Source organism: Ceratotherium simum, chromosome 30 (assembly GCF_057802395.1).
Source record: "Ceratotherium simum simum isolate JZ-2026a chromosome 30, ASM5780239v1, whole genome shotgun sequence".
Classification (NCBI taxonomy): domain Eukaryota; kingdom Metazoa; phylum Chordata; class Mammalia; order Perissodactyla; family Rhinocerotidae; genus Ceratotherium; species Ceratotherium simum.
The window spans coordinates 5631164-5657632 of NC_141929.1; the positions used below are offsets into that span (position 1 = coordinate 5631164).

A 26469-nucleotide genomic window follows, 5' to 3' on the forward strand; every position below is an offset into this window, starting at 1 on the left:
ATGCATAGAAAGCTCTCCTGGACCTCAGAGCTTAACAGCTGATAGAAATACTCTCCCGTGAATAAACAAAGCTGTCGATTGTTCAACGGAGTGGAGAAATACCAGAAAAGAGATCTGGAGGGTTCGGGGCTAGTAGCCGGGAAAACCCTTTGCAGAGTCGATCACCAGGTACGATGTAATTTCACGTAAGCCAGGCAGGAGGAAGCCAGCTGAAGTAGGAAGGGAGTTACCTGGGGTTTAAAAAATTGTCTCGAACTGTTGTAGAGACTGGTAATGACCCAGGACAACGTCGGTCGCTAACACTCAGTGACTGCTGACCCCCGACAGGGAGCATGTCAGCCTGTCACAGGTCCCCGCTGGTTTAATTCACAGTAACCCCTGAGGTGGACATGGTCGTCATCCCCTTTGAAAGATGAGGAAACTGAGGCTCAGAGAGGCCAATCCCTTCCTCAAAGTCACACTCTGGGAGGTGCAGGGTGGGGGTGTGAAACCAGGGCCCTCTGACTCCCGATGTGCGCCCCTCACTCCCCCCGGCCGGGCACTGTTCTCAGCACTTTGCATCTTGAGGTCATTTAATTCTCACAACCACTCTTTGGGCCCTATCATCCCCCATTTTACAGATGAGGAAACTGAGGCAAGGAGAGGTTAGGTAACTTGCTCCAGGTCACAGTTTGTGAATGACGGGCCCCAGGCTCAAACCCAGGCTAATGCCTAGGCCCAGGGCACTAACCACCCGACTCCACCCATGCGTGTCCTCCTTACTGGCTGCCCAGCATCTGGACCCTGGCCCCTACCTGGGGAACCCCCCACGCTGGGAGGCAGAGAAGTGGACGATGTCTGACTGGCTTCCCTAGCCCTCTCTGTGGTCGGGCTTGGCCACTGGACAAAGCTTCCTTTAATGGGACCCACACGCCCCGGACTTGGAGTCGGACACTGAACGCAGGTACAGGGAGGAGCGGGCGGTGAGGAATCCATTCTGGTGTGGAACGGGCAGGAGCAGGAGCGTGAGGGTGAGCGCCCCTCCCTGCTCGCCCTAGTCCCGCCCCCTGGAGACGAAAGTCTGAAAAGTCCGGGGCAGAGGGGTTTGAGGGCATGTCCCTCTGTGTCCCTCTGGCCCCCAGCTCTACTTCAAAGCCTGGCTAAGACTGTTGTAAACGCAGGTCCCCAGGGTTGGCTCCCAGCCTCGGTGCCTCTCTCCATCCCTCTACCCCAGGCCACCCTTTTAACAGCATGCTATTAAATAAATAAGTCGGCAGATAACCTGTGATTAATCCTTTATCACTAAAAGCTTTGAACAATTCTTAAGTATTCTTGGAAGGAACCATAAAATAGATTACTCACATCAACAGATCCCTCTGAACTCCATGTAACCTTTTCCTGAGAACCCAGGATTATCTTGGAGAGCCTTACCCCTCCTTCTGTGAAGCTGTGACACCCTGACCCCCACAAAGGTTAGGGAAACAGCTTGCCCCACACCAATGTCCCCAAACCGCCCTGTTACAAAAGATTGTGCTGTTTTATGTCTTTGTTGTTCTGTTTCCCTCTTTGTGATTAAACCGTCTGATATCACTTCTTTCTGACATCAGTGTGGCTGATTCTAGAAGCAACTCTTGCCTCATTCCTCAGCCCCACCCTGGTTTAACTTGCTGCTGCAGTCTGCTGTAAACTAGAAAGTCACGTAACCAAAATTCATTAGGCTTACACTTAAAATGAGAATAAATAATCTGTGAAATATGATTTGAGGGGCTTTGTGCTTAAAATTAGCTTGTTTGCTAACTTCCTGACTCGGTGTGAGTGCCTGTGTGTGTGCGTGCGTGCACGTGTGGGTGTGTGAGCAGGAGAGTGCCAGCCGCCAATAAGCCAAGTGTCTGCATACCCCACCTGCAGGGCTCGGGGACCCTCACCTCGGTGAGACGGATGTCTGCAGGGATGCGGTCTCCGATGGAGAGAGACACGACGTCTCCGGGGACCAGGTCTCGGGCCAGCAGATGCTGGAGCCTCCCTTCTCTTATGCTGCGGGGGAAACGGTAAAAAGCAAAAGCACCCTGTTGACACCCCATTTTTATGCACTTGGATAAATTTAAGCAAAGATAATAGAAACCCACTTTCTCTTTCAGTTATGGACAAACTCGTGCCTTTATGGTTTTATTATTTTTTAAATTCACGTATCCTAAAAGACTTTTGGGAAAGTGTGTGGCTTCTGGGAGACTCAGGGCCCCATCTCAAAAACGGGGCTACTACAGTTTACCCTGGAAACAAGGCTGGGCCACACGGCCTCCAGAAGCTTCTGCAGGTCTAGATCAGTGGCTCTAAAGCTTCTTTAATGGAGCCGGCAGCACTTCTGTCCTCAGAGAAGGCATTCCTCTGGCGTGCAGGGACCATCTGGAGAACTCAGGAACTTTCTGATGACCTTAGAATCAAACCCAAAGGCCCTGCAAAGGCCCTCTAACCTGGGCCTGCCTCCTCCCCACGTCCTGCCACTCCCCCTCTCACGCCATCCAGCCCTGGAACACACCCAGCTCTTTCTAGTCTCAAGGTCTCGGCCGACCTTGAATCCTGGAGCAGACTTCCCCTCTTCCTTGTTAACAGAATTCCATCTTGTTCGGTATTACCCTTCTCCCCACATGCGTGCTCCAGGGGGTGGGTCCTGACTGGCTGAGCCCATCACAGTGAGCCCACCCCCTGCCCATGGCTGGCTTAGGCACAGGCACGGTCTGCAACACTGGTCTGTGAGACATGAGTGGACATCTGCTGGGAGCTCGTGAGAAAGGTTTCCTCACTCTGTAAACACACATACACACATGGTCTCTTTTTCTGTTCAACCTTTTCATGTCTGGCTGTGATGCCTGGAGCTGTGGCAGCCATCTCGGGAACATGAGGGGAGCCAGCCAGAGAACAAAGCCAACGAGCTGAGGATGGGAGAGTAAAGAAATAAAAGGAACAAGTCCTCAGTGCTCTCTTGAACTAACCCCTCTGTCCCTCTGCCTTATATCCTCTGCCATGAGATAACACAATTTCCTTGTGGTTTGTGCTGCTGAATTTTCTGTTCCTTGTAGCCAAGAGCACCTATCAGATATACACCTGCTGTTTCCTCAGCTCTTCCCATGGCTGGCTCCTTCTCTTTCTCAGGCCTCAACTTAAATGTAAGCTCCTCCTTAAAGACCAGATCAGGGCAGCCTGATCACCAGCTATGTAAAGTTGTTCCCACTCCTCCACCGGTCAGTATCGCATCTCCGGCAGGTTTTTGTTTGTTTTGATTTTTATGCGGCTTTGGGTTTTGGGGGGTCTTTTTTGGCTTTAACGCACCTGCTGCATTCCAAAATCATCTCGTTCCTTCACTTTATTACCTGCCTCCCCTGGTAGGAAAGTGAGGGCCCTGAAGGCCAAAGCCGTCCCATCTTGTTCACCAGTGTAACCCTGGCACTATTTCTCCCAGCACACAGTAGGTGCTCACTAAATATTTTATGACTGCACAAAGGATGGAGGTGGTGCAGGAAGGGTCTGCATGGAAGGTGTTTCTCCAATTTGTAACACAGGTCTCAGAGGCTCAGCGAGCGAGGCTGTGTATCTCCAATGCTCTTTCAACTCTAGCAGGCTGCCTGCCACCGCTGTTCTTGAGAATAAACTTGTCTTTTAGAAGTGACTTCAGGGGGCATCAATAATGCATACTACTCACCTGAAAGGCCAAGACTTGATATTTAAACTTAAGATCAGATCATCAAACCACATACATCATTTATGCTTCCGTTTGCTCATACGATTACATCACATCACACACCTGGATTTCTGACAGGCTTGTTTGTCCAATTATTAAGCCCAGACATTCTTACTGCCCCCAGTGAACCTTCTAGAAGTGACTCATCCTCTCTCATGCTTCCACATCATCCTCTTTTTGTCTCTATTTTGTTTATTTTGTTATTCAATATTCTCTGCCTTGTATCACACACACACACACACACACAACTTGCTTGCTGATTCCTTGAGAGGCGGGACTCTATCTCACTAGATCTTTCTATCCCCCAGCCCTGTGGCTCAACTGTGCCATATTTACCCAAATATATGTTATGTTTCCTCCCCAAGAATTATCCTCCAGAAAATAGTTTCTGGATGTTTAGGTCCCTCCAAAGCACCTCGGATCACATGATACTTTAGTTACTTTCTTTTGAGCAGCAATGCATATTTGGGAAAGACACATGACCCTGAAATGACCTCAACCTTTCCTAGTAGAGGTGAAGGAGAAGATTTTGGCCTTTTCTGAAATCATTTCCTTTTTACAAGGAGAATAAATGTGTGGATTATTGGTATACTAAAAATTAAATCGAGAAAAAGCCAGGCCTGGACCATTTTCCTTTCTGTGTCTGCAGCTTCCTCTACCAAGGGCACCAGCCCTTGCACACACCCTAAGCCTGAGCTGTCCCGTATGGTAGCCACTGGCCCATGTGGCTATTTAAATTAAAATTAAACAAATGAAGAACTCAGTTCCTCAGTCACCCCAGACACACTTTAAGTCCTCAGTAGCCATATGTGACTAGTGATGCCATACTGGATAGCACAGATTATAGAACATTCCAGAAAGTTCTATGGTACAGCACTGAATCAAGCAGAAATGCCCACGAGGCATCGGCAGAGATTTCTGTCTTTTCTTTTTCCTTTTTAAACATCTTTGGTAAGGGCTGTATGATAACAAATGGCAACGTGGAAATGTCGGGCAGGAAGGGGCTGCTGATCGACTGCCTGGGGTTCCTTCTCGAGTGGCCCCACCTTCACCCCAGTGTTCCAACGCCTCGGCTTGTCAAAGTTCCTCATCTCACCCTCGTCTGAGTCCACCCTCTCCACACTCTCCCGAGGAAAAATGCACAGTTTTGACACTGTATCACAGGTTTCACGGGCTGCCTTCTCCCCAAAGCCATTCCCACTATCCGTGGCCCCCAGGCCAGGCACCCTGATTAGACACTAGTGACAGTTGAGGCCCAGAGAGGTCGGATGACACGCCCAAGGACACACAGTACTCCACTGGCAGGGCAGAGCCCGGGTATCCTAACCCTGGTGAGACAGGGTTCTCCCATATCGCACCACAAAGGATACAAATCTTGCCAAACTTGCGAGCCCACCAGCTCCTCCAGTGAACCAAAGTCCCAGGGGGTTTCTGACTTACCAGTTACACTCGGGGGGAACCAGCTTGGTCAGCTCTTCCAGAGACTTCTCCGACCTGTACTCCTGGCAGGAAACACATCAAACATGCTGATCAAGGGTGGGGGCCCCACAGAGCTCCTGTCGTGCCCCGGTTACCCCAGCCAGGGCCTCAGGAAATACACACCTGGATGAAGGCCACCGTCACCACGATCAGCACAGCCTAGGGGGCAAACGGGAGGGGCGTTAATAGGCAGCTGCCCAGTGAGCGAGTGAGCAGACCCACAGGAGGTGAGGGGAGGGGCTCGTCTTTCAAAATATATTCCCTTTCTTCTTGCCAAGTAAGTGCACTGTGCTGAAATTTAGAAAACACGCAACCCCCCCCCAAAAAAAAGAGAGCAGAAAAATCACCCCAAATTCTACCCCGAGGTTCACATTTTGGGGTGCCCTTCTAGATTTTTCTGCATAGACACTCTAACATAGGATGATGTACACAGACATATTCTTTTATAAACTGCCTTTTCCACTCAACAACATGCTGTAAACACTATTCCACATCAGAAGACGTGGCTCTAACCTCAGCCTTTTAAACAGAGGCAGTGCATTCCATCACGTGGAATGAGCCTGTTTTTGTATTTTAAAGAGCACATGACAGAGAGAAGGAAGCAGGAATGACAGCCATCAAAAGGTGCTCAGGAGAAGCCAGATATAAAAGGTCACACAGTGCATGAAGCCGTTTACATGAAATATCCAGAACAAGTAAACCCGTGGAGACAGAGAGCAGACCGGTGACTGCCAGGGGCTGGGAGTGGGGAGTGGGGAGCGACTGTTTAATGGATATGGGGTTTTCCTTTAGGGCAATGAAAATATTTTGGAACTAGATTTGTGAATGTACTAAATGCCACTGAATTGTTCACTTCAAAATGGCTACTTTTTAAGGTGCTTTAAATCTAAATAAGAAATTTTTTTTTTTTAAAAAAGGTTCCCAGTGGCTCTCTCTGGGTAATGGATTATAAGCGATTACTCTTTGTACGACATGCACAGCCAGGACCCAGCAATCCCATCCAAGAATCATGGAAGAAGAGTTCACGACAACATTGTTCCCAGCAGCAAAGAACAAGAAGCCACCTGGGGGTCTGCCCAGAGAGCGCTGGCCACATAAACCAGGACCCCCCAGTGGAGGGGTGGAGAAGGGTGAGGATTTGCTTTCCTTTTTTCTGCTGTATTTTCTATTTTTTTCTCTATGGCCAGACTCTTTTTTCTTCACATAACAGAAACAAGCAGAGACTCAGCAGGCGCCCTGGCCGCGGGTCTGGGCGCCGGGCGCTGTCCCCGTGCACTCACCAGGGCGATGCTGACGGCGTCCTCGTACTCCCGCGTGAGGACGCTCACCAGGGCAGAGGCCAGCAGCAGCATGATCAGGGGGTTCTTAAACTGAAAGACGGAAACAGGCCGGTGGGTTCTTTTCTAGTCTCGCAAAGATCAGAGACCGGGCTTCACACCGCCAGGCAGCGGCCACTCTTCACTCACAGCCACGCTGCCAGGTCAACGCTACAGGGATCGACGGGAGGGGAGGAAGACCACCGCCATCCAGTGGTTCTCCTCCGCCAGAAATCCCATCCCTGCAGTTTCTCTGACCCGGGCTTCCCGGGGTCACCCTGACACTGTTCCTGTCAGGACAGCGGTCCTGGCCCTGCCTTTGAGTTCTTGGTCTCGCCTGGCCACATCTCCACAATGCTGCAGGTTAGGACCTGTTCCCTCTGGTGGGATGCCAGCCCCGGTCCAGCATGGCCAAGGGTTCCCTCCAGCATGCCAGTCCCCCAATCCTGTGTGTCGCAATCACACCAACCTGCTCCTGTAACTGCCTCTGGGGGCTCCAATGATGTCCTTCCCAAGAACAGGTGTTCCAGAAACTTCCCAAAAGGATTTTTACTTTATGATTCTATGTATCTGCCCCTCATTTCACATGTACATTTCAATTGTTACAGACAAGTGAAAGGAAGCTAAGCACAAACACAGAAAAACAGGATCAGAGAGAGCAGACCAAAGATCAGGATCAGGGTGAGAGTCAAAATATCAACAAGCAAGTCATGGTTGTTTAAAATGGGGCTGCACATTTGGCTCTGAGCTTCCCAGCAACCAAAGCAAAATGGGAAATGTGACTGGCTGTGTGATTCATGCTGCTCACAAAAGGCAGCACATCAGTGTCATCACACCAGTGTGGTACACGAAGGGATTTAACGCCTCCCACCCCAGAAATGCTGTGCTTTGTCTCCTCTGTATGAGGGACAGAACACTTTGTGGTTGGCTCGCCAGCAGCCTTGAGTTAGCCACAGCTTCTACTTTGAATCATTAAGACTGAGCAGCTCAAAGACAGTTCACCTTCTGAGCTCTGTCTCCACCGTTACCTCACTGAGAAACCTCAAGCAAGCCTCTAACCTCCCCAAGTCTCTCCCTTTCTCTCGGCAGATGTGAGGGCTGGAGGTCATAGTGAGAGTAAAGTGCCCCACCCAGTGGCCGGTGCATAGTAGGTGCTGTAATACATGGCGGCCATGGGGACTACAGGACTGGTTATAGAAGCTACTCGATGAACATTAGGCGAAGGGAGGAGCTGTGGCTGCCTGAGTTCCCGAGAACGGCCCCTCCCTCAGGGCTCTTGGTCACACAGCTGGCCCTCAGGGAGGCTCTCCCATCCATCCTCACTGAGGTGGGGCTGGGCCAGGGGTCATCGTACCTTTGGGAAGAACGGCCCTCAAAGCCAGCCGGCCTGCTGAGCCCGGTGCTTGGGTCTCAGACGCTGCGGGGAGTGGACTTGGGGAGGCCTGCAGCAGAGCTCCCCACAGAAGCTGGAACTGCATCGAAGCTCCTGAGCTGGACCTTATTCGGCCAGCGACAGGCTTCTCCGTAAGCGTCATGTCTCCGATATGTAAATAAAGTGTCAGTGAATTTTGCAGACCTCATAAGCCGTTCCATGGGCATGGAGTCACAGATCAGGAAAGGGCTTAGAATAAAGCAACTGAAGGGATGCACCATCCAAAAGCAAAGGGTGCACGTTGTTCAGACCCCAATTCCAACAAATCAACAGTAAAGAGGCGTCTTTGAGGCCTGTGGGGAACACTGGCTCTGGACCAGGCACTGGAGGATACTGAAGTGTTAATGGCATTATTGGGATAATAGTATTGTTGTTATGGTTAAAAAAAAAGAAAAAGAAAAACATCCTCCAATGGTAGAGACATACACCAAAGTATAGATGGTAAAATGATTCAGGATCTAGAACTTGTTTTAAAATGTTGCAGTGGGCTGGCCCCGTGGTGTAGCGGTGAAGTGCGTGTGCTCCGCTACTGGCAGCCCTGGTTCAGATCCCGGTCGCGCACCTTCCCAACACGTGTCAGGCCATGCTGTGGTGGTGTCCCACATAAAGTGGAGGAAGATCGGCTGGATGTTAGCTCAGGGCCAGTCTTCCTCAGCAAAAAAAGGAGGCTTGGCAGATGTTAGCTCAGGGCTGATCTTCCTCACACACACACAAAATGTTGCAGAGAAAAAGGGGGGATAAAAAAATGTGTCAAATGGGTTGATAATTATTGAAGCTAGATGATGGATATTGGGGGTCATTCTATTATTCTCTCTACTTATGTGTATTTTTGCAATTTTCTCCAATAAAATGTTGAAAGAAAGATTTTGGTCAGAGAAGCCCCTTTTTTGGTTCTGAGAGCACCTGGCAGCTGGAGATGGGGGGCTGGGGGCAGCTTGCAGAGGGAGCAGGCTGCCCAGTCTGCAGGCTGGATGCAGAGCTGCTCGGCAGAGCACGCAGTCATTGCCAAATACTCCGCCCAGAGGTGGACCCACACTTTCCTCAGAAATCCAGGGAGGACGAAGTGCCAGAGCAGAGGGAAATGTGAGCTCATGGAGCGTCTGTGTCCTGGTGCTGCTGTAATAAACGAACACAACCTGGGGGCTTAAAACAGCAGACACTCATTCTCACAGTTCCGGAGGCCAGAATCTGAAATCAAGGTGTGGGCAGGGCCGTGCTCCCTCTGGAGGCGCTGGGGAGGATCCTTCCCGCCTCTCCCAGCTCCTGGTGTTGCTGCCATCCTCGGCGTTCGTTGGCTTGTAGACGCATCCCTTCAGTCTCTGCCTCTGCTGTCACACGGCCTCTCCTCTGTGTGTGTCTCTGAGGCTCTTTCCTTCTTCTCATGAGGACCCCAGTCATCGGATTTAGGGCCCAAGCTAATCCACTATGACGTCAGCTTAACTAATCACATCTACAAAGATCTTATTTACAGATAAGGTCATAATTTGAGGTTCCAGGTGGACATGAATTTTGGGGGGACACTATTCAACCTGGTACAGAGAGGAAAAAGCCCTCAGTTCAATGGAGTTAAGATTTCACTTCAGCCCTGAGCCCATCACAGACTTCCCATCCGGTTGGATAGAAGTGAGAAGAGCGGGGAGACACACAAACACGCACCGGACACCCACAATGCGCCAGGCTCTGGGCACCTCCTGAAGCCCATTATCCTCACGTGCACCAGGCCTCTCCCTCCTCGGGCCTCCGCACTTCCCCTCCTGCAGCCTCCTTCGTCCAGAGCCTCACGCGGCTCCCTTCCTCACTTCATTCAGGTCTCTCCTCCAACACCACCTCCTCTGAGCACCGGTCAAATGCCTCCCCTGCCCACCCGGTCCTCAACAGCCGCCCCCTGCCGTCCCTTCCTAACTCCTTGTCCTGACTCGCGTTTCCCCACCACACACGCTGGGTGCCGTGTTACATACGAAGCCATCTGTCTGTCTGTCTCCCCAAAAGCAGAAACTTGGTTTGGCTGCTGCTCTGTGCACAGTGCCTAGACCAGGGCCAGGAGCATAAAAGACATTTGTCTGGAATGAATGAATGAAGGAACGAATGAACAAATGAAGCAGCGAACCCCCACTTTTAGGAGGGGAATCCGAGGCGCGGTGGGGCTGGAACTGCTGCTCAAGGTCATACAGCAGAGCGGAGATCAGCACCGGGTCTGTCCAGCCCCAGGTGTGTGTCTTCCTGTGCAGGTCACTTTGATAACGCCACGGGGCTCCCTGCCCTCCCCTCTCCCGCCCCTGGCGGGGCGGCTCCCTCCTCCTCCCTGCAGGCTGCACCCGCCTGAGAGTCTGGGAGCAGAGGACCTGTTTCTGGACAAGGGACCCTCCAGCCGTGGGCCCAGGGTTAGCTCAGGGGTACGCAGTCCTGGCCGGGGCATGGGAGAGCTGGCACTGGGAGCTGGTCTCCAGCCAGGCCTGGACCAAGTCCCTCCTCGAACCCCAATTCCAGTCCTATAGTCTCCTCTCGCTCCCTCTCCTGAGGCTGGACCTGAGCAGCTCTCCACGCCGACAGTGATACCACCAGCCTCCCCCCTCCCTCTCCTGGAGTCAGTCCCAAGCACTGGTCCTGTCCCATCCAACACCAGGGAGGCACGGCGAGACACAGCAGACAGGTGACAGAGTGAATGGGAAGAACCCACATATCCACCGGTAGTGGACGCTCCAGCCACAGACGACCAGACTCTTCCTGGCACACGGGGCCCCTTCTAAGCCCCACATGTGAAGGGAGACAGGTAGAAAGGGGGATGTTGAAACCTTGCTGTGCAGGGAGCTGGTGACACACCAGAGAGGTTTCCTACCATAAAAACAGCCAGCCTTTCTGGAGCACCCACGGGGTGCCATGCCTGTGCTAACTGCTCTTCCCGCCCCACTTCGTGGCCCTGCCTACCCTAGGACACAGGCACTGCGAAGTGGTCTTGCTTACAAACGAGCAACCTGAGACTCTGAAAGAAAGGGAAGTGCCCAAGGATTCACGCTGGTCGGCTCAACTCCAAAATCTGTGTTCTGAATCTGTAGACTCAGGGGTGGGGGCAACCTTTATCAAGCAGTTAATATGTGCTAAGCTTTCGTCTTCTTATGTAAAACCCAGAGCAGTAGGTATTTCTTGGTCCCACTTTCTAGACAGGGAAAATTGAGGTCAAGGAGGATCAATAACTTGCTCAAAGTCACAAGGCTGGAAAGTGGGAAGTGAACGGGACGGCCTGATGTAATCTACCGTTGCCTCATGACTCTGGGCAGCCGTGTCCTGACAGTGAGCCTCCTGAGATGGAGAAGTAGGGCTGCCTTGTGAAGTGGTGAGTGCCCCACCACTGGAGGAGAGACGGAGAAACACAACATCCAGCAGGGAGCAGGTGCTCCACGAATGTAAAGAATTAATAAGTGAGCGCAGACGGGCTCTCTGTGGCTGCCTTCCAGTCCTGCAAGGATTCCCACAGATGGGTCCCTGAACAGACAAAATTAAGATGAATTAAGCAGGTTCCCTGCTCTTAGAAATGGAAGAGGTTCATTTCTGGGGAGGCCTTGGCTGGAGGAGTGCGCTTGGTGTGAGGTTTTGATGGGGCAGAGGCAGGAAGGAGGACAGCAGGGGAATGGGTGAGGGGGTCCCAGTGGAAGGGGCAGCCAGGGCGGAACCAGAGGGAGAGTGTCCCCCACAGCCTGTGTGTCAGCCTGCTTCCCTGAACTCCAACTTCCAGGAGCCTCCGCTGCCTCTCTCCAACACTGGGGTTCCAGGAATTTCTGGGTTGACCAGAGCCACCTGCTACCCAGAAGCCTATTTTGGTGCCAAAATGCGTCAATGAGTGACAGCTCTAGTGCATTGAGAACCGACCAATGAGCAGGGCGGGACTGGAGGGGAGGGGAGGTTGAGGATGCTGCAAAGAGGGCTGTGATTGGTCTCTGAACTGACCAATCAACAAAGCTTTAAATGCTGAGCCAATAGGAAGGCAGCTGAAGCCTTGGGCAGCCAGAGACTGAGAGAGAGGTGTCAGGGATGGGAGAGGGGGTGCAGAAGGCCAGGAAAGGGAAACTGAGGCAATCTGAATGGCTTCAGGTACTTGGGACATTCTGCTTGTTAACAGGGGCTTTCTGAACTGGTACTGGATGGGTCATGGGGGTGTCCACCTTTAGACTGGCACTTGCAGCCGTGTCTATTTCAAATTTTTCTTTCCTCGTTCCAGTGGCTCCAGGCATTTGACTTGTGTGTCATTCACTCAGCACCTTGCCGGCACCAATGCAGCGGCTGAGGAGGGCAGGGGCTCTGGAGCCAGCTGTGGCGTCACTCTCTGGCATTGCCACTTACTGCTCTGTGACTTTGTGCTTGGGTTGCCAGATAAACTACAGGACACCCAGTTAAATTTGAATTTCAGATAAACAAGGAACTTTTTTTTTTAGTATAAGTAGGTCCCATGCAACATTTGGGACCCACTCATAGTAAAAAATCGTTCCTTGTTTATCTATTTGAAATTCAAATTTAACAGGGCATCCTGTATCTTCACTTGCTAAATCTGACAACTATACATAGCCGCGGGAAATATTTCCACTTCTCTGTACTTCACCCTCCCCCTCTCAAAATGGGGATCAGGAGGAAGATTAAGTAAGTTAATGCTTGCTTATTTACTTACTCAGCATGGTGCCTGGTGCGTGGTAAACCGTGTGTGAATGTAACAACTATTATTCATGATCCTGGCTGCCTGGGTAGTTAGTGATCTACTCATGGCCATCCCTCCTGCTGGCTAAGAGCAGCCGGAATGAGCGGGGAGCCTTCTTTGTCTTTACAGTACAGCCACCCCACGCCCTGGGACTGGTCCAAGGACACCTCTATCCATATTTAAAGAATGAATGCCTGCCCCACCCTCCCTGGTTTACACTAGTTAATGAAAGAAATGACACCTACAATCTTACCTGATCGAGATATTTCTTCCATGCGGGTTCGGTACTGTTAGCGACAAACTCGTTCCAGCCGTGGACCAGCCTGCGCTGCGTCACCGAGAACTCCGACAGGCCATTCTGTAAGTCCACCTGGAAGGAGATGGTCGGGCACAAGCTCACCAATGGGCCAGTGAGGACCGAGGGGCCCAGGTCACAGAATTCCCACTCAGGAAGCCAGTCATCTTCAGGATAGATGAGGAAAATGGGCCATCCGCAAAGGAGAGGGGACTGGTTCAAAGACCCCGAGCAGATAGGGGCAGAGAGAGAAGGAAAACCCACAGAAACCACCGTCCAATTCTTTTTCAATTAGACCACAGCTCTGCCCTACAATCACAGCAGAGACGACAACACTGGGCCTAAATTTCAACAAGTGCCATTGTAGTATGGAATTCTGGAAATGCAAAAACACATATTTTCTTTTTTTAAAAAATAGGCCTTGGGAATGTAAAGGGTGCAGCTGCTACGGAAAACAGTATGGAAGTTCCTCAAAAAAGGAAAAATAGAATTACCACACAATCCAGCAAACAATTCCACTTCTGGGTATATACACCAAAAGAGTTGGAAGTGGATCTTGAACAGATATTTGCACACCCATGTTCACAGCAGCGTTATTCTCAATAGCCAAAAGGTGGAAGCAACCCAAGTGTCCATCAATGGATGAACAAGCCAGTCACAAAAAGACAAAAACTGTATGATGCCACTGATTTGAGGTGCTTAGAGTAGTCAAATTCACTGAGGTGGAAAGGAGAAGGGTGGCTGGCAGGGGCTGGGGGTAGGGGAAATGGGGAGTTAGTGTTTAATGGGTGTAGAGTTTCAGTTTTGCAAGATGAAAAGTGTTCTGGAGATTGATTGCACAACAATGTGAATGTACTCAACATGATTGAACTGTACACTTAAAAATGGTTAAGATGGTAAATTTTATGTTGTGTATTTTACCACAATTAAAAAAAACAGAAAAAAGGCAACAATAATAGCTAAAACTATTATATCGTGCATACACTGTGCCAGATACAGTGTCAAGCTCTTTAAATAAAATAACCTTAACCATAGCTACTTTGAGTCAATGGTAACGTAAGGAAACTTTGTTGTTCTAGTTGCAGCAAAGGTATCCTTGTTTTGAAGAAGCCCACAACAAGAAATCTCCACCAAGTGGTAGAGGAGCCAGGGAAAGCCGCGTTGACTTCTAGATTCTTTTGAATAGAGACAGAAAACCAAGCTCATTTACTAGGCAGGGAAAAATGTCTCAGTCCTTCCCCTCTCCAAAGACTAACAAGCAGGACTGGAATTTAAACAGACTTGGATTATTCTTAAGAAAAGACTGGCATGAAACACTGGCTTCCAACTTCCTTGAGATTGTGGCCTGTGCCCTTTTATTAGTGGATTCTTATTTGCTTTCTCAAAGTGTGGTGGGTTATGAGTAAACACACACCCACACACACATCATCCTCATGTTTGCTCAGTTTTCTAAGTCAAGCAAATTAAAAATATAAGCAAGCAAAGTCCTTCAGCTTCAGAAAGGAGCTTCATGGAGTGAGGGTGGGTGTTTTTTTGTTTTTGTGGTGTTTTTTTGTCTTGGACTGGCCTGGAATTCAAATTCACTTGAGAAACTTGTGGGAATTTGGTTTCAGTAAGTGGCAACACGGGATTATAAACGATGAAGGGTGTGACGAGGGGATGGTTACGAGTTTGAGCTTTGATGTCAAAACACCTGGATTGAACTCCGGCTGTGCTGCCGCGGGGCTGTGTGGGCTCCCGCCTTGCCGGTGTCTCCCAGCGCCTGTCCTCCGGGAGGGGCCTCATGAGGGCCAGCTCTACGGACAACAATGCTGATGATGGTCCACATGGGAAATCGGAAGGGTTCCACATCAGTAGTACTTTGTAACAATGAGAATAACAATGTAATATAACAGAATTCTAAAGCAGCTTTCAGGACTTTGTGTGGCTTTCTTCTTAATCTCAAAACCTTACCACAAATGGCATCGAATGCAGACTCAATTCTTACGTAAAATGCTTTGGCCAAATCCTCTTTGTGGCATTTGCTCGCTTCCTTGGGCGGCAGAGCCACCACCGTCTTCTCTTTTTCAATGGCTTTTGACTCACATTGGTCACCAATCTGTGGAAAAAGCAAGATGGCTGTTAAGCAAATTGAAGTGTTTAACTGATGCGTCTTTTTAAAGCAAATCACACATATAGAAAGTATGCATGTCTTGTGTACAGCTTGAATGCTCACAAACTGCCCCATATAACCAGCCTCCAAATCAAGAACAGATATTACCAGCCCCCAGAAGCTCCCTCGTGCTACCCACTTGCCTGAAGGGTAACGGCTATCATGATCTTTGTCACCACCGATTAGTTTTGCTGGGGTTTGAACTGGATATAAATGGTAACATGCAATACATACTCTGTCATGCCTGGTGTCTTTGACTCAATGTTGTGAGATTCATGCATGATGCTGCATGGAGCGATGGCTTGCTAAATTACTGCATAGTATTCCACTGAATGAGTATGTTACATTTATCCGTTCTACTGCTGATGGACATTTGGGTTGTTTCCAGTTGTTGGATTTTACTGATGCAGCTGTTTTTAAGCAAACCTACTTAACAGAATTGGAACTCGCAAAGCTGACAGAGCGGGGTGACAATTTACATATTTAGAACGGTGAACCTCGGACTCTTGGGATTCTCAATCAAATATGCACCATATGATAATGAGTGCCCCCAGTGAGGATAGGTGGTGTCACAGCCTGTTCTGTGGGATGTTGGAAATAACCCAAGAAAAGGGGGAAGCCAGCCGGGTTCTGGGTGTCTGACAGGCCTGGGAGGGAGCCATATGAAACACCTGGAGGGTGTGAGAGGCCATGATAACACAGGAGACCTCAGAAGCAGGACACTGCTGGGTATTTTTGCAAAATTATTCCTAGTATTTTGATACTCAGGACATGATAGTCATCTTTTCCTTTTCCACCAGGTTGCTGGGCACTGGGAAGGAGGAAGGGGGAGAAGCAGTGGCTCAGCTCTTCCTTCAGCTGGAACAGAGATGGCAAATTCCTTGTTTCCCTCTTGCCAGCCCCTCCTCCCCCACACGAACAATGTCCCAAATGCCTCCTTTGCTTAGAAAGCTCCGCTACCCACATCAGTTCCTGGGTGCTTCTCCCTGTGCCCGTGAGCGGGAAGCAAGCAGTGATTACACCGATCATTCGACAAGCTCCGCCATCCGCTGTGAGCTTTCCTTAAGTCAATACTGTGTTCTTCATTGTACAAGTTTCACTTTTAAGAGAAATGTGCGTCATAAAATGAGACAGAATGCTTTTTCTGTTCTCAAGATGTGGTTCAAATAAAGCGCTCACTTCTTGCTCACACCACAGATGGAGGCAGTCCTGGGGTGTGAGGACCTGCCTCCTTGGCTGTTCTTGGTCTTGCGATTTCTTTCTGACCATGAAAGAAATCACACCCAATTCACTTTTTATACAACATCTCAAGTGACCCTGAAAAATGTAAATGCAGTCTCCATGCCCATACACACCCACCGTGCTTGAAACATTTGGACAGATTCCGGTGCTCAGGATAAAAACCCAACTGCCTTCAGTATGGCTGCTGCCAACCCAGCTCGTGTCCATCCTCCACGTCCTCCTGGTCTTGGTTGGGGCAGCAGCATACCTAGCTAAAAATCTCCTTCCTAGGCCCATGAGACACCATGCTGCCCACTGGAGGAGTCCTGTGTCCCCCAGGTGCGGGCCATTCTAACATCCCTGCAGGAGCCCCATTGGCACATTTTCACGGCTGCCACACCACACTTTAAATCAGGGGTTCTCCCCCAGGGGCAGTTTTGCCCCCAGGGGATGTTGGCAATGTCTGGAGACTTGTTTAGTTGTCAACCTGGGGGGCAGGGGTGCTGCTGGCATCTAGTGGACAGAGGCCAGACGTGCTGCCGAGCATCCTACAATGCACGGGACAGCCCCCACAACAAGGAATCATCTGGCACAATTGTCAGCGATGTGGAGGGTGAGAAACGCCGCTCCAGAGACAGACAGATTATTCTGTGTTGATGTCTTCCCAGACCAGGTTAGTCAACTCCCTGTACCCTCTCAGCATCTAGACTTCTCCTAGACAGCACCTGCACAATTGCCAGCAAGTGATTATCACTTAAACGCCTTTATCTGCTCACAATGCAGCCACTCAGGAAGGTGGGGACCAGTGCCGGGTACACAAGGGCTGCCCCACAAGCATCTGTCATTCAGAGCTCAGGACACCAATTGTAATGTCCGTGTACTCAGCTCCATTGGGTAGACGACTGGATACACGCCCTCAGCCACAAGCCTCGGTTTACCCTCACGGTCAGTGTTGCGCAGGAGACAGTCCAGCTCCACTACACAGCGGGTCACCTGGGTGATCACAGTTCCCTCATCTGCAGAATGGGGATGATGATGTCCACCTGTCGTGCTTTTGAACAATCAAGCGAGTACCTGCATGTCGAGGGCTCAACGCAGCCCAGACCCGCCGTGAACTCCCAGTAAATGCTGGCTCAGTACCTGCGGGGGGACCAGGCCTCCGGCAGTGGACTGGGATCACAGTGATGGTGACATTGCATGGGTGGCTCAGCCACGTTTAGGAAACTCAAGAGCAGGAAGCAGCACAGCGTGACAAAAGGAGCACAGAGGTAGGAGTCACACAGACCTGGGTTCAGACCCCACTCTGTCACTGCCCAGCCCTGTAACCGTGGACGATGGTGTGTGTCTCAGGTAGTTCTGAAGATTAACAAAACCTAACTGTAAATGCACCTTGCACGTGGCAGACGCACTCAGTAAATATTCCACAAAGCACCAGCAACCTAAAGAAGGAGAGGGATCTGCGGGTCCCAACCCCGGAGTAGACGGCTTCTCTCTGTGACCTTGTCTTGCTGGGGACTGATTTTCCCTGTTTCTCTGAGAGGCTGAGGTTTCTACAAGTCAGTCTAGAAGATGCATACATGCTTGAATCTCTGTGTTTTTAATGAACACTAAAACTACAGGCAGGAAAACTGTGAATTCTGTTTTTAAAAATCCCCTTTGATTTGCATTTGACGCTAGTCTCAAATAATTTTTCTATATTTCAGTTTTTTAAAAAAGGTCCATCGGCAGATGAGGGATAAACAAAATGTCCACAACAATGGAATATTATTCAGCCTTAAAAAGGAATGAAGTGATGATACATGCTATGTTGAGGGTTGAATTGTGTCCCCTCAAAAAAGATATCTTGAAGCCCTAACCCCCAGTACCTCAGGATGTAACCTTATTTAGAAACAGAGTCTTTACAGAGGTAACCAAGTTACAATGAGGTCATGAGGATGGGCCCTAATTGAATATGACTGGTGTCCTTACAAAAGGAGAAATTTGGACACAGAGACAGACATGCACAGAGGGAAGACGATGTGAAGAGATGGAGACGATGGCCCTGTGAACAGCCTCTACCAGCCAAGGGCACGGGGACTGCCAGCAACACCAGAAGCTGAGAGAAAGACATGGAACAGACTCTTCTAGAGGCTTCTGAGAGAGCAAGTTCTCGCCAACACCTCGATTTTGGACTTCTGGCCTCCAGAACTGTGAGAATAAATTTCTGCTGTTTTAAGCCACCATAGTTTTGGTATTTTGTTACAGCAGCCCTAGAAAAGTAATACATTCTACAACACAGATGAACCTCGGATACATGATGCTAATTGAAAGAAGCCAGTCACAAAAGGTCACGTATGATATGATTCCATGTTTATGAAATGCCCAGAACTGGCAAATCCATAGAGACAGGAAGTAGATTGGGGTTGCCAGGGGCTGGGGGAGGGGGAATGGGGCGTGACTGCTAATGGGTGTGAGGCTTCCTTTAGGAGTGACAAAAATGTTCTGGAACCCTCCATCGGGGGTTCCACTAGAAGTAGTGGTCACACAACATTGTGAATGTACTAGATGCCATTGAATTGTTCATTGTAAAATGATTAATTTTGTTATGTGAATTTCACCTCAATAACATTTTTTAACAAAGAATTTTTAGGGGCCAGCCTGGTGGCTTAGCGGTTAAGTGCGCGCACTCCGCTGCTGGTGGCCCGGGTTCGGATCCCGGTCGCGCACCGACGCACCGCTTCCCTGGCCATGCTGAGGCCGTGTCCCACATACAGCAACTAGAAGGATATGCAACTATGACATACAACTATCTACTGGGGCTTGAGGAAGAAAAAAGGAGGAGGATTGGCAATAGATGTTAGCTCAGAGCCGGTCTTCCTCAGCAAAAAGAGGAGGATTAGCACGGATGTTAGCTCAGGGCTGATCTCCCTCACAAAAAAAAAAAAAAAAAAAAAAATTTTTTTAAAAGCCATCTACAAGCCACAGACAGGAACTCCCTCCTCGACCTTGAACCAACTGGCAACCCTGACTCGATCCTGGTCCCACCAGCCTCAGGTCTCAGACCTCCGCCCACCCCCACCCCCACCCCCACCCCCAGGGGCCTTTCTGTCTGTCCCTCTTCACCGTCTCTCCCCGTGAGCATTTCAACATGGTTTCCACCTTAAACACAGCCTCCTTTCTGGGCTACCATTGGAGATGTATGTGCTCTTTCCCCTCATTTGCCAAATTTGAGCTCGGGAGAGCCGTCTACATTCGCCAGCTACACTTTTTCACTTCCTATCTGCATCTCAACTCACTTTGGCCGGGTCTCCCAGGTCCCTCCTTGTTCCAAGGCTGCTGGGATGTGGCCCAGGACTCGAAACGTCATCAGCGAGGGCTCATGCGTCTCACTGCGAGGTTGTCACTCTCAGAAAGCAGAGCCCGGGGATCAGGACTGAGCATGCGGCCCCTGTCCCAGGCTTGTGGGTGGCCTGCCCGGGGCGCTCACCGCGGCCCTCTCACCCCCTTAGGAACACGCGCTTTGTGGACATCTGTCCAGTTTGAATCAGAGCATATTCTGTTTCTAATGAGAGTGGCGCTTCCTGATTGAGGTCGGGTGCCCTCTGGGGCAACCCTGTTCTCGCTTCCTGTCAAACCTGATTTGGGGGAGCCGCCCCTCCCTTCTCTTTTGTGTCTCCTTTTTTTTTAAGTTCTTTTTTTTTTTTTTTTATGAGGAAGACTGGCCTTGAGCTGACATCCACGCCCATCTTCCTCCACTTTATGTGGGACGCTGCCACAGCATGGCTTGACAAGTGGTGCCTCGGTGCGCATCCAGGATCTGAACCTGGGCCGCCAGCAGCGGAGCGCGCACACTTAACCGCTACGCCAGGGGGCCGGCCCCCTTAAGTTCTTTTTTATTAAGGTGAAATTCACGTAACATAAAATTAACCATTTTAAATTGTACAGTTCGGTGACATTGAGCACTTTCCCAATGTTGTGCCACCACCACCTCTATCTAGTTCTGAGACATCTGTGTCACCCAAAGGGAAACCCCATACCCACTATGGGTCACCCTCATTCCCCCTCCCCCAGCCCCTGGCAACCACCAATCTGCTTTCCATCTCTGTGAATTTACCTATTCTGCATATTTCACATAAATAGAATCGTACAGTATGTGTCCTTTTGTGCCACCTTTGTGACCCCCAAAGTATTGTTTGCCCACGGCAAAGAGACACATGCTGGCGTGCCAGGACTGGTGATGATGAGTGGGGCCTTCCTGAGCCCCAAGGAAATAGTCTGGAATGTAGAGACTTCCTCGAGTATCTTCACCAAGCAAAGACAGCTGGGCACTGATATTTAACCTCGCGGAGGCTCCCGAGGGAACCACAAGGGCAAATATGGCCTTTGCTGAAAGATGAGTTGGCTGAGAAAGCGAGCTGTGAGCTCACTGCAGAGCAAGCGAGTGCGTGGCACCTGGGGGTGAACCGGCCCCGCCCCGAGCCAGAACCCTGCGTTCTCTGCCTTCCCAGCCTTCCTGCCCAGGTCAACAGATTCAGCTCATTTCAGACACTTACTGAGTGAGACCCCAGTGATCACTTCCCTGTCGACTGGGCTTATACAGACATTGATTTCTTCAACATATTTGTCCAAAACTCCCCCTGTGCCTCGGCTTCCCCTCTGGAAGGGGGGGTTATAATAGCAGGGACCCCCTAAGGCTGCCCTGGGATAATAAAGAACCAGGGACACGGAGTCCGGCACCCAGGAAGTACTAATCAAACGTGAGCAACCGGGGTGATGAAGGGGGACAACTGATGGGGACAGCGGGGGTTCTCATCACCTGGCAGCTCCGAGAACACAGCTGGGCAGGGGAGGGGTGTGTGCGCTCTGAATAGGGCTGCCAGATTTAGCAAATAAAAATACAGATGTCCAGTCACCTCTGAACTCCAGATAAACAGCGGATCCTTTTCCAGAAAACGTGCTTGCCAAACACTGCGTGGGACATACATATCCCTAAAAAATGATTCACTGTCTATCTGAAATTCAAACGCAACTGGGCGTCCTGTGCAACACTAGGTAGGAACAAGCTGAGAGATGCTCATGACCCATGTGGCAATGCCATGACAGACCTCCCGCTATAAAGAGGACGGGCGGGGGCTGTGATTCAGAGATTGTGAGAAAATAGCCACGAAGAAGGTGCAGGAGTGGGTTCCCAGGGAGCGGAGAGGAGGCCTTCTGGGTCTCAGGAAGAACAGGTGGCAAGGCACCACGAGCAAGCGCATGGCCCGTCTGGGGAACCCCAAGTGCCCTGAGTTGGCAAGAGAGCGCGCAGACCTGGAGGGATGGGGCCAGAGAGAAAGCCAGGGCCCAGGGAACCACACAGCCCTCCCCTGAGCCTTTGAGAATTTCATAATATGGGTGGATGCAGTTACTGGGATCAACGCAATTGGAGAGGAACAATGTAAGGGTCACGGAACTTAAGAACAATCAGGAGGGCACTGTTAAGGAGGCGACATTTGAGACAAGGGGCAAATGAGCCCCACTCAACGAAAGACTTCCTTCCTTCCAAGACTTCCATAGCAGTCTTTCCCAAGGCATGTATCTGTGGATTACCTACTTATTCCTGAGTCTGGTGGTTCTCAACATGTGGTCTTCAGCACAGCATCATCTGAAATTTGCTAGAAATGCAGATTTTCAGGGCCCATCCTAGAATTAATGGATCCTAAGCTCTGGGGGTGGGCCCTGCAGTCTGTGTTTTAACAAGCTGTCCAGGGGATCCTCATGCACTCCAAAGTTGGGGAGCCACTGGGATCTTGTAAAACTATACCTGCTGTGGCCTATCCCCAGATAGGGGGAGTGGGCCCCAGCCATCAGGGCTCCTAAAAGCACCAGGTGATTCTAACACGCAGCCAGAGCTGAGCTGAGGATGCCCGGCTGGGAGACGCGCTCAAAGAGCAATCCCACAGGTCCTGTTTTTAAGGGGCCGCCATCTTGGAGAAGAGAAAAGGCTGTGATCAATGCGCCAAGCACCAGGGGGGACATGATCGGAGCCGGGAGAGCTGTGGGAGTCCAAGCAGGCAGGGCTCCTTCTGCTTCCTGGAGGAGGGATGGCGGTGAGGCCCTGAGGCAGCTGGTACCCCCAAGTCCCTCTAGAAGTTGGGCAGACAAGGGAAGGAGATGCCCAATGAAGGGGGGGCAGAGGACAGCTAACATCATAATGACAATAAAACAATACAACTCTAGCTACAACCATCAATACTAATGACTCAGCAGATATGACAGCTATCATTTTGAGATCAGACATCCTACCCAGCATCTGACGTATACAATCTCATTTAATCATCACACCAGCCCTTTGAGGTGGATGCAGTTTTTATCCCCACCTTACAGATGAAGAAATGGCTGAACTAGCTGACTCCCGAGCCAGCATTTTAGTCACTGCTCTATGAAAACATGAGAAAACTTCTTTGTGGGTTTTGTGTTGTGTGGATGGGAGAAAGCAGATGGAGAAAGAAGACTTTCTGGATCTTCCAAGCAGAGTAGAGGGAGAAGATTGGGAGCAGAAGACAAGCTGAGCCTGAATTATGGCCCCAAAAGACGTCCACGTCCTAATCCCTGGAATCTGTGAATCTGCTGCCTCACATGGCAAAAGGAACTTTGCAGATGATTAAATTAAGGATCTTGAGATGGGGAGATGATCCTGGACGATCTGGGTGGGCCCCATGTCATCATAAGGGTCCTTATAAGAGGGAGGCAGGAGGGTCAGAGGAAGAGACGTGAGGACAGAAGCAGAGGTTGATGTGATTCCTGGCTTTGAAGAGGGAGGAAGGGGCCACAAGCCAAGGAATATGGTGGCCTCCAGAAGCTGGCAAAGGCAAGGAAACAGATTCTCCCTCTAGAAGGAACCAGTCCTGCCAACACCTTGATTTTAGCCTGGTGAGATCGGTGTCAGACTTCTGACTTCCAGAACTGTAAGATAATAAATTTGTACGGTTTTAAGCTGCCAAGTACGTGGTCATTTGCTACAGCAGCCACAGGACACTGACGCCCCCTCCACCATTGGCCCCGGGAAGGAACCCAGTCTCTGAGCTCCTGGACTCCCAGTCCTCCCTATGCCCAGCACACTGCTGACCTCTTGTCCACCTCCAGCACTGGACCGTGAGCCTCTCGGGCACCGGCTGGTCTTATCCAACTCACACCCCAGTGCCCAGCAGAGTGAGGCAAGTAGAAGATGCTCAAAAATGTTTGTGGGGGGGAGGGGGGAGGATGGGCACCTGAGGATGCTGAGCTACCTGGAAGGTCTCAATGCCCCCGGGTGCTGGGGGCCATGCCAGGACTGGAGGGAGGGGGAGAGGCAGGTATGGACAACCATCATGCACAGACAGCCAAGGGGGCAGCAGTCAGAAGGCACAGTCACGGGTTACAGAGCACGGTGCTTCTTCTCTCTACGCTGCTGCTCTTGGTGGTGGTTGAGCAAATGCCCCGTGTGGCGGCCAGTGCTGCTGGCCCGACTCCCTGCACAATCTCCTCTCACCAAAGCATCCTTTGTTGGTCCACTCATCCCTCCCCCACCGTCTTCCTGCATGCAGGAAACTATGCCTGGTGCCTCGGGAAAGCAGACACAGTCCCTGCTCCAAATAGAGAAATTACACAAGCAAGTTTATTTCAAAGAATAATCAGGACTAATAGGAAAAAAAGAAACCATAGAAGTACTAGAAGAAACTATGGACTACATTTTTTAAAAAAATCTCAGAGTGAGAAAGGACTTTCTGAGTGTAAGACAAAGCCAGATGCCACAAAGGAAAAGACTGATGGATTCACCACATAAAAATGAGATTGTCTACTGCAAGGAGCACAGCACGCTGAGCTCAAAGATAAAAACCACACTGGGAAAATATCTGCAGGTTATAACAACGATGAAGAATAATTCCCCAGGGGCCGGCCTGGTGGCGTAGTGGTTAAGTTTGTGCGCTACGCTTCGGCAGTGGGGGGTTCGCAGGTTCAGATCCCAGGCACAGACCAACGCACTGCTTGTCAAGCCATGCTGTGGTGGCGTCCCACATAAAGTAGAGGAAGATGGGCATGGATGTTAGCCCAGGGCCAATATTCCTCAGCAAAAAGAGGAGGATAGGCAACAGGTGTTAGCTCTGGGCTAATCTTCTTCACACACACACACAAAAAAGAATAATTCCCCAAATAAATGAAGAGCTCTTACCTCTGAAGAAGGGAAAGGACTACCAACTCATGTTTTTACAAAACAGGCGAAGGATATAAACTAAGAGTTCACAGAAAAGGAATGATAAATAACTTTGAAAGATGAAAAGATAATCAAACTCACTTAAAATCAGAGGTGCACATTAAAACAACTTCAGCGTACCAGCCTTCACCTATTGGATAGGTACAGTTCAAGAAGTTTGTGACATGCGACGCTGGGAGAGCCTCTCATATATGCTTGGGGGAGGTGAATTGGGACAAGCCATCATGGAGGGAAATTTGGCAGCATCAAAATTTAACATAGATCAGTTCTAGTAATTTTTTTTCAGATTTACTTACTGCAAAATGGTATCTGTTCAGTCACTCATTACAATATTGTTATAACAGCTAACTGTTGGAAACAACCCACAAGTCCACTAACACAGGACCAGTTAAATTACTTATGGTACCCCCATAACATGAAACACTATGCTGCCATTAAAATAAGATTATGAAAGTTTTTAATTTACCTGCATGGAAAACATTAAATATACATTGAAGTATAACCTACAGACAGTCGTGGGCACAAATCATAAGTGTGTACCTGGAGGCATTTTTACACATGTATACACCTGGGTAACCCCACCCAGATGCAGTGTAGAACCTCTCCAGCTTCCAGAAGCCTCTCTTGTACCCTCTCCAATTGATAGCCCTCGAAAGATGACCAACATATGGACTTCTATCACCATGGATTTATTCTACCTGTTTAGGAACCCCAGATAAGTGAAATCAGACAGACGTACTCTTGTATCTGGCTTCTCTTACTCAACATCATCTTAGAGAGATTCATCCAGGTTGTTCCACGAACAATGTGGATTAACAACTGTGAGTCCTTCTGTTTTGCTGCTGTGTATATTTCAAGTATCCCATTGCATGGATGTGCCACAATTCACTTAACTCCTTGCGTGTGGTCGGGCATTTACGTTGCGTCCAGATTGGCCTGTTATACACAACACTGCTATGAACATCCACGTGCAGGTCTTTTAGCAGATTGAAGCTCCCATGTCTCCTGGGTACACGCCCAGAGGCAGAACTGCTGGGTCACGGGTGCACGTGCCTTTAGTTGCAGTAGACAGTGCCAAACAGTTTTCCCAAATGGTAGTACCATTAACAATAGATTGAGATGGAAAAAAAATAGGTGTGCAATATTGTGAGTAATACGTTAGCCTGTGTATAACAAAAAGGAGAATAGGCTTGAATGTGCAAGGCACACCTCCAGCAGAATCCACAGAAATGGGGGGTTGGGGTTGCCTCTGGGGCTGGGCACCGGGTGGCTGAAGACAGAGGCCGTGAGACATCCTTTTGTACCTTTTTGAACCTTGATTCACGAGTAAGAATTGCTGATTCAAAGGGGGAAAACCCAGTTCTGACCAAGCTTGGGGCAGAGCCAGTGCAGGGGCGGGGGGCTTCCTGCGGAAAGGGATGCAGATGTTAACTGGGGAGGAGGGGAGAGAGGATAAGCTCCGCAGGCAGGGACACAGTGTGGGCAAAGGCTGTGAGCAGAGGGAGCCGAGAGGAGGCTGGGTTAGGGTTAGGGAGCACAGAGCAACAGGAGGCTCAGATCCCGAGCAAGAGCATTGCAAAGGAACTCAAGAGGGCCTGCCCAATATTCTTTAGTATTAGGCGGGAAACCCCTAAATGCAGCAAATGGGGTGGAGGGAGCAACCCCAGGCCCACGTCTCCCTGATCTGGGCTCTAATTCTAGTTCCCAGCTACCAGCTGTGTAACCCTCAGCAAGCCCCTTGACTTCTCTGAGTCTCCGTTTTCTCCTCCGTAAAATGGGAATGATGACACCCACACCGAGGACTGCTGAGACAGGGGCGCTGCAATTCCAGCCCCAGGTCAGGGCGGCTTTAGAGATGGTTTCCACTCCCTGATGTCTTATCTAGGTAGTGTCTGTGATCTGTGTGTGTGTGTGATGGCGGGGGGACCCCAGACAGCAAAGAACTATCAATAGGACAAAATGA

At 50.1% G+C, this 26469-nt stretch overlaps 1 protein-coding gene across 5 annotated transcripts in view; it reads right to left on the reverse strand.

The window, feature by feature from the left end:
* ATP2C2 (ATPase secretory pathway Ca2+ transporting 2) overlaps positions 1-26469 on the reverse strand; it is a 70009-nt gene that overhangs the window by 34696 nt on the left and 8844 nt on the right. For 3 of the 5 annotated variants that reach the window (XR_015549112.1, XM_087419859.1, XM_004437057.3), the window contains exons 2-7: positions 14909-15019; positions 12880-12996; positions 6475-6564; positions 5318-5353; positions 5156-5217; positions 1905-2013 (exon numbers count right to left, since the gene is read on the reverse strand). Coding sequence is in view for 4 of the 5 variants with exons in the window: in XM_087419859.1 (XP_087275985.1) it covers positions 1905-2013; positions 5156-5217; positions 5318-5353; positions 6475-6564; positions 12880-12996; positions 14909-15019 (525 nt within the window). In the remaining variant the exon portion in view is untranslated. Of the gene's footprint in view, positions 1-1904; positions 2014-5155; positions 5218-5317; positions 5354-6474; positions 6565-12879; positions 12997-14874; positions 15020-26469 lie in introns of those variants that run through there. The other 2 variants (XM_087419861.1, XM_087419860.1) reach the window with 2 other exon arrangements.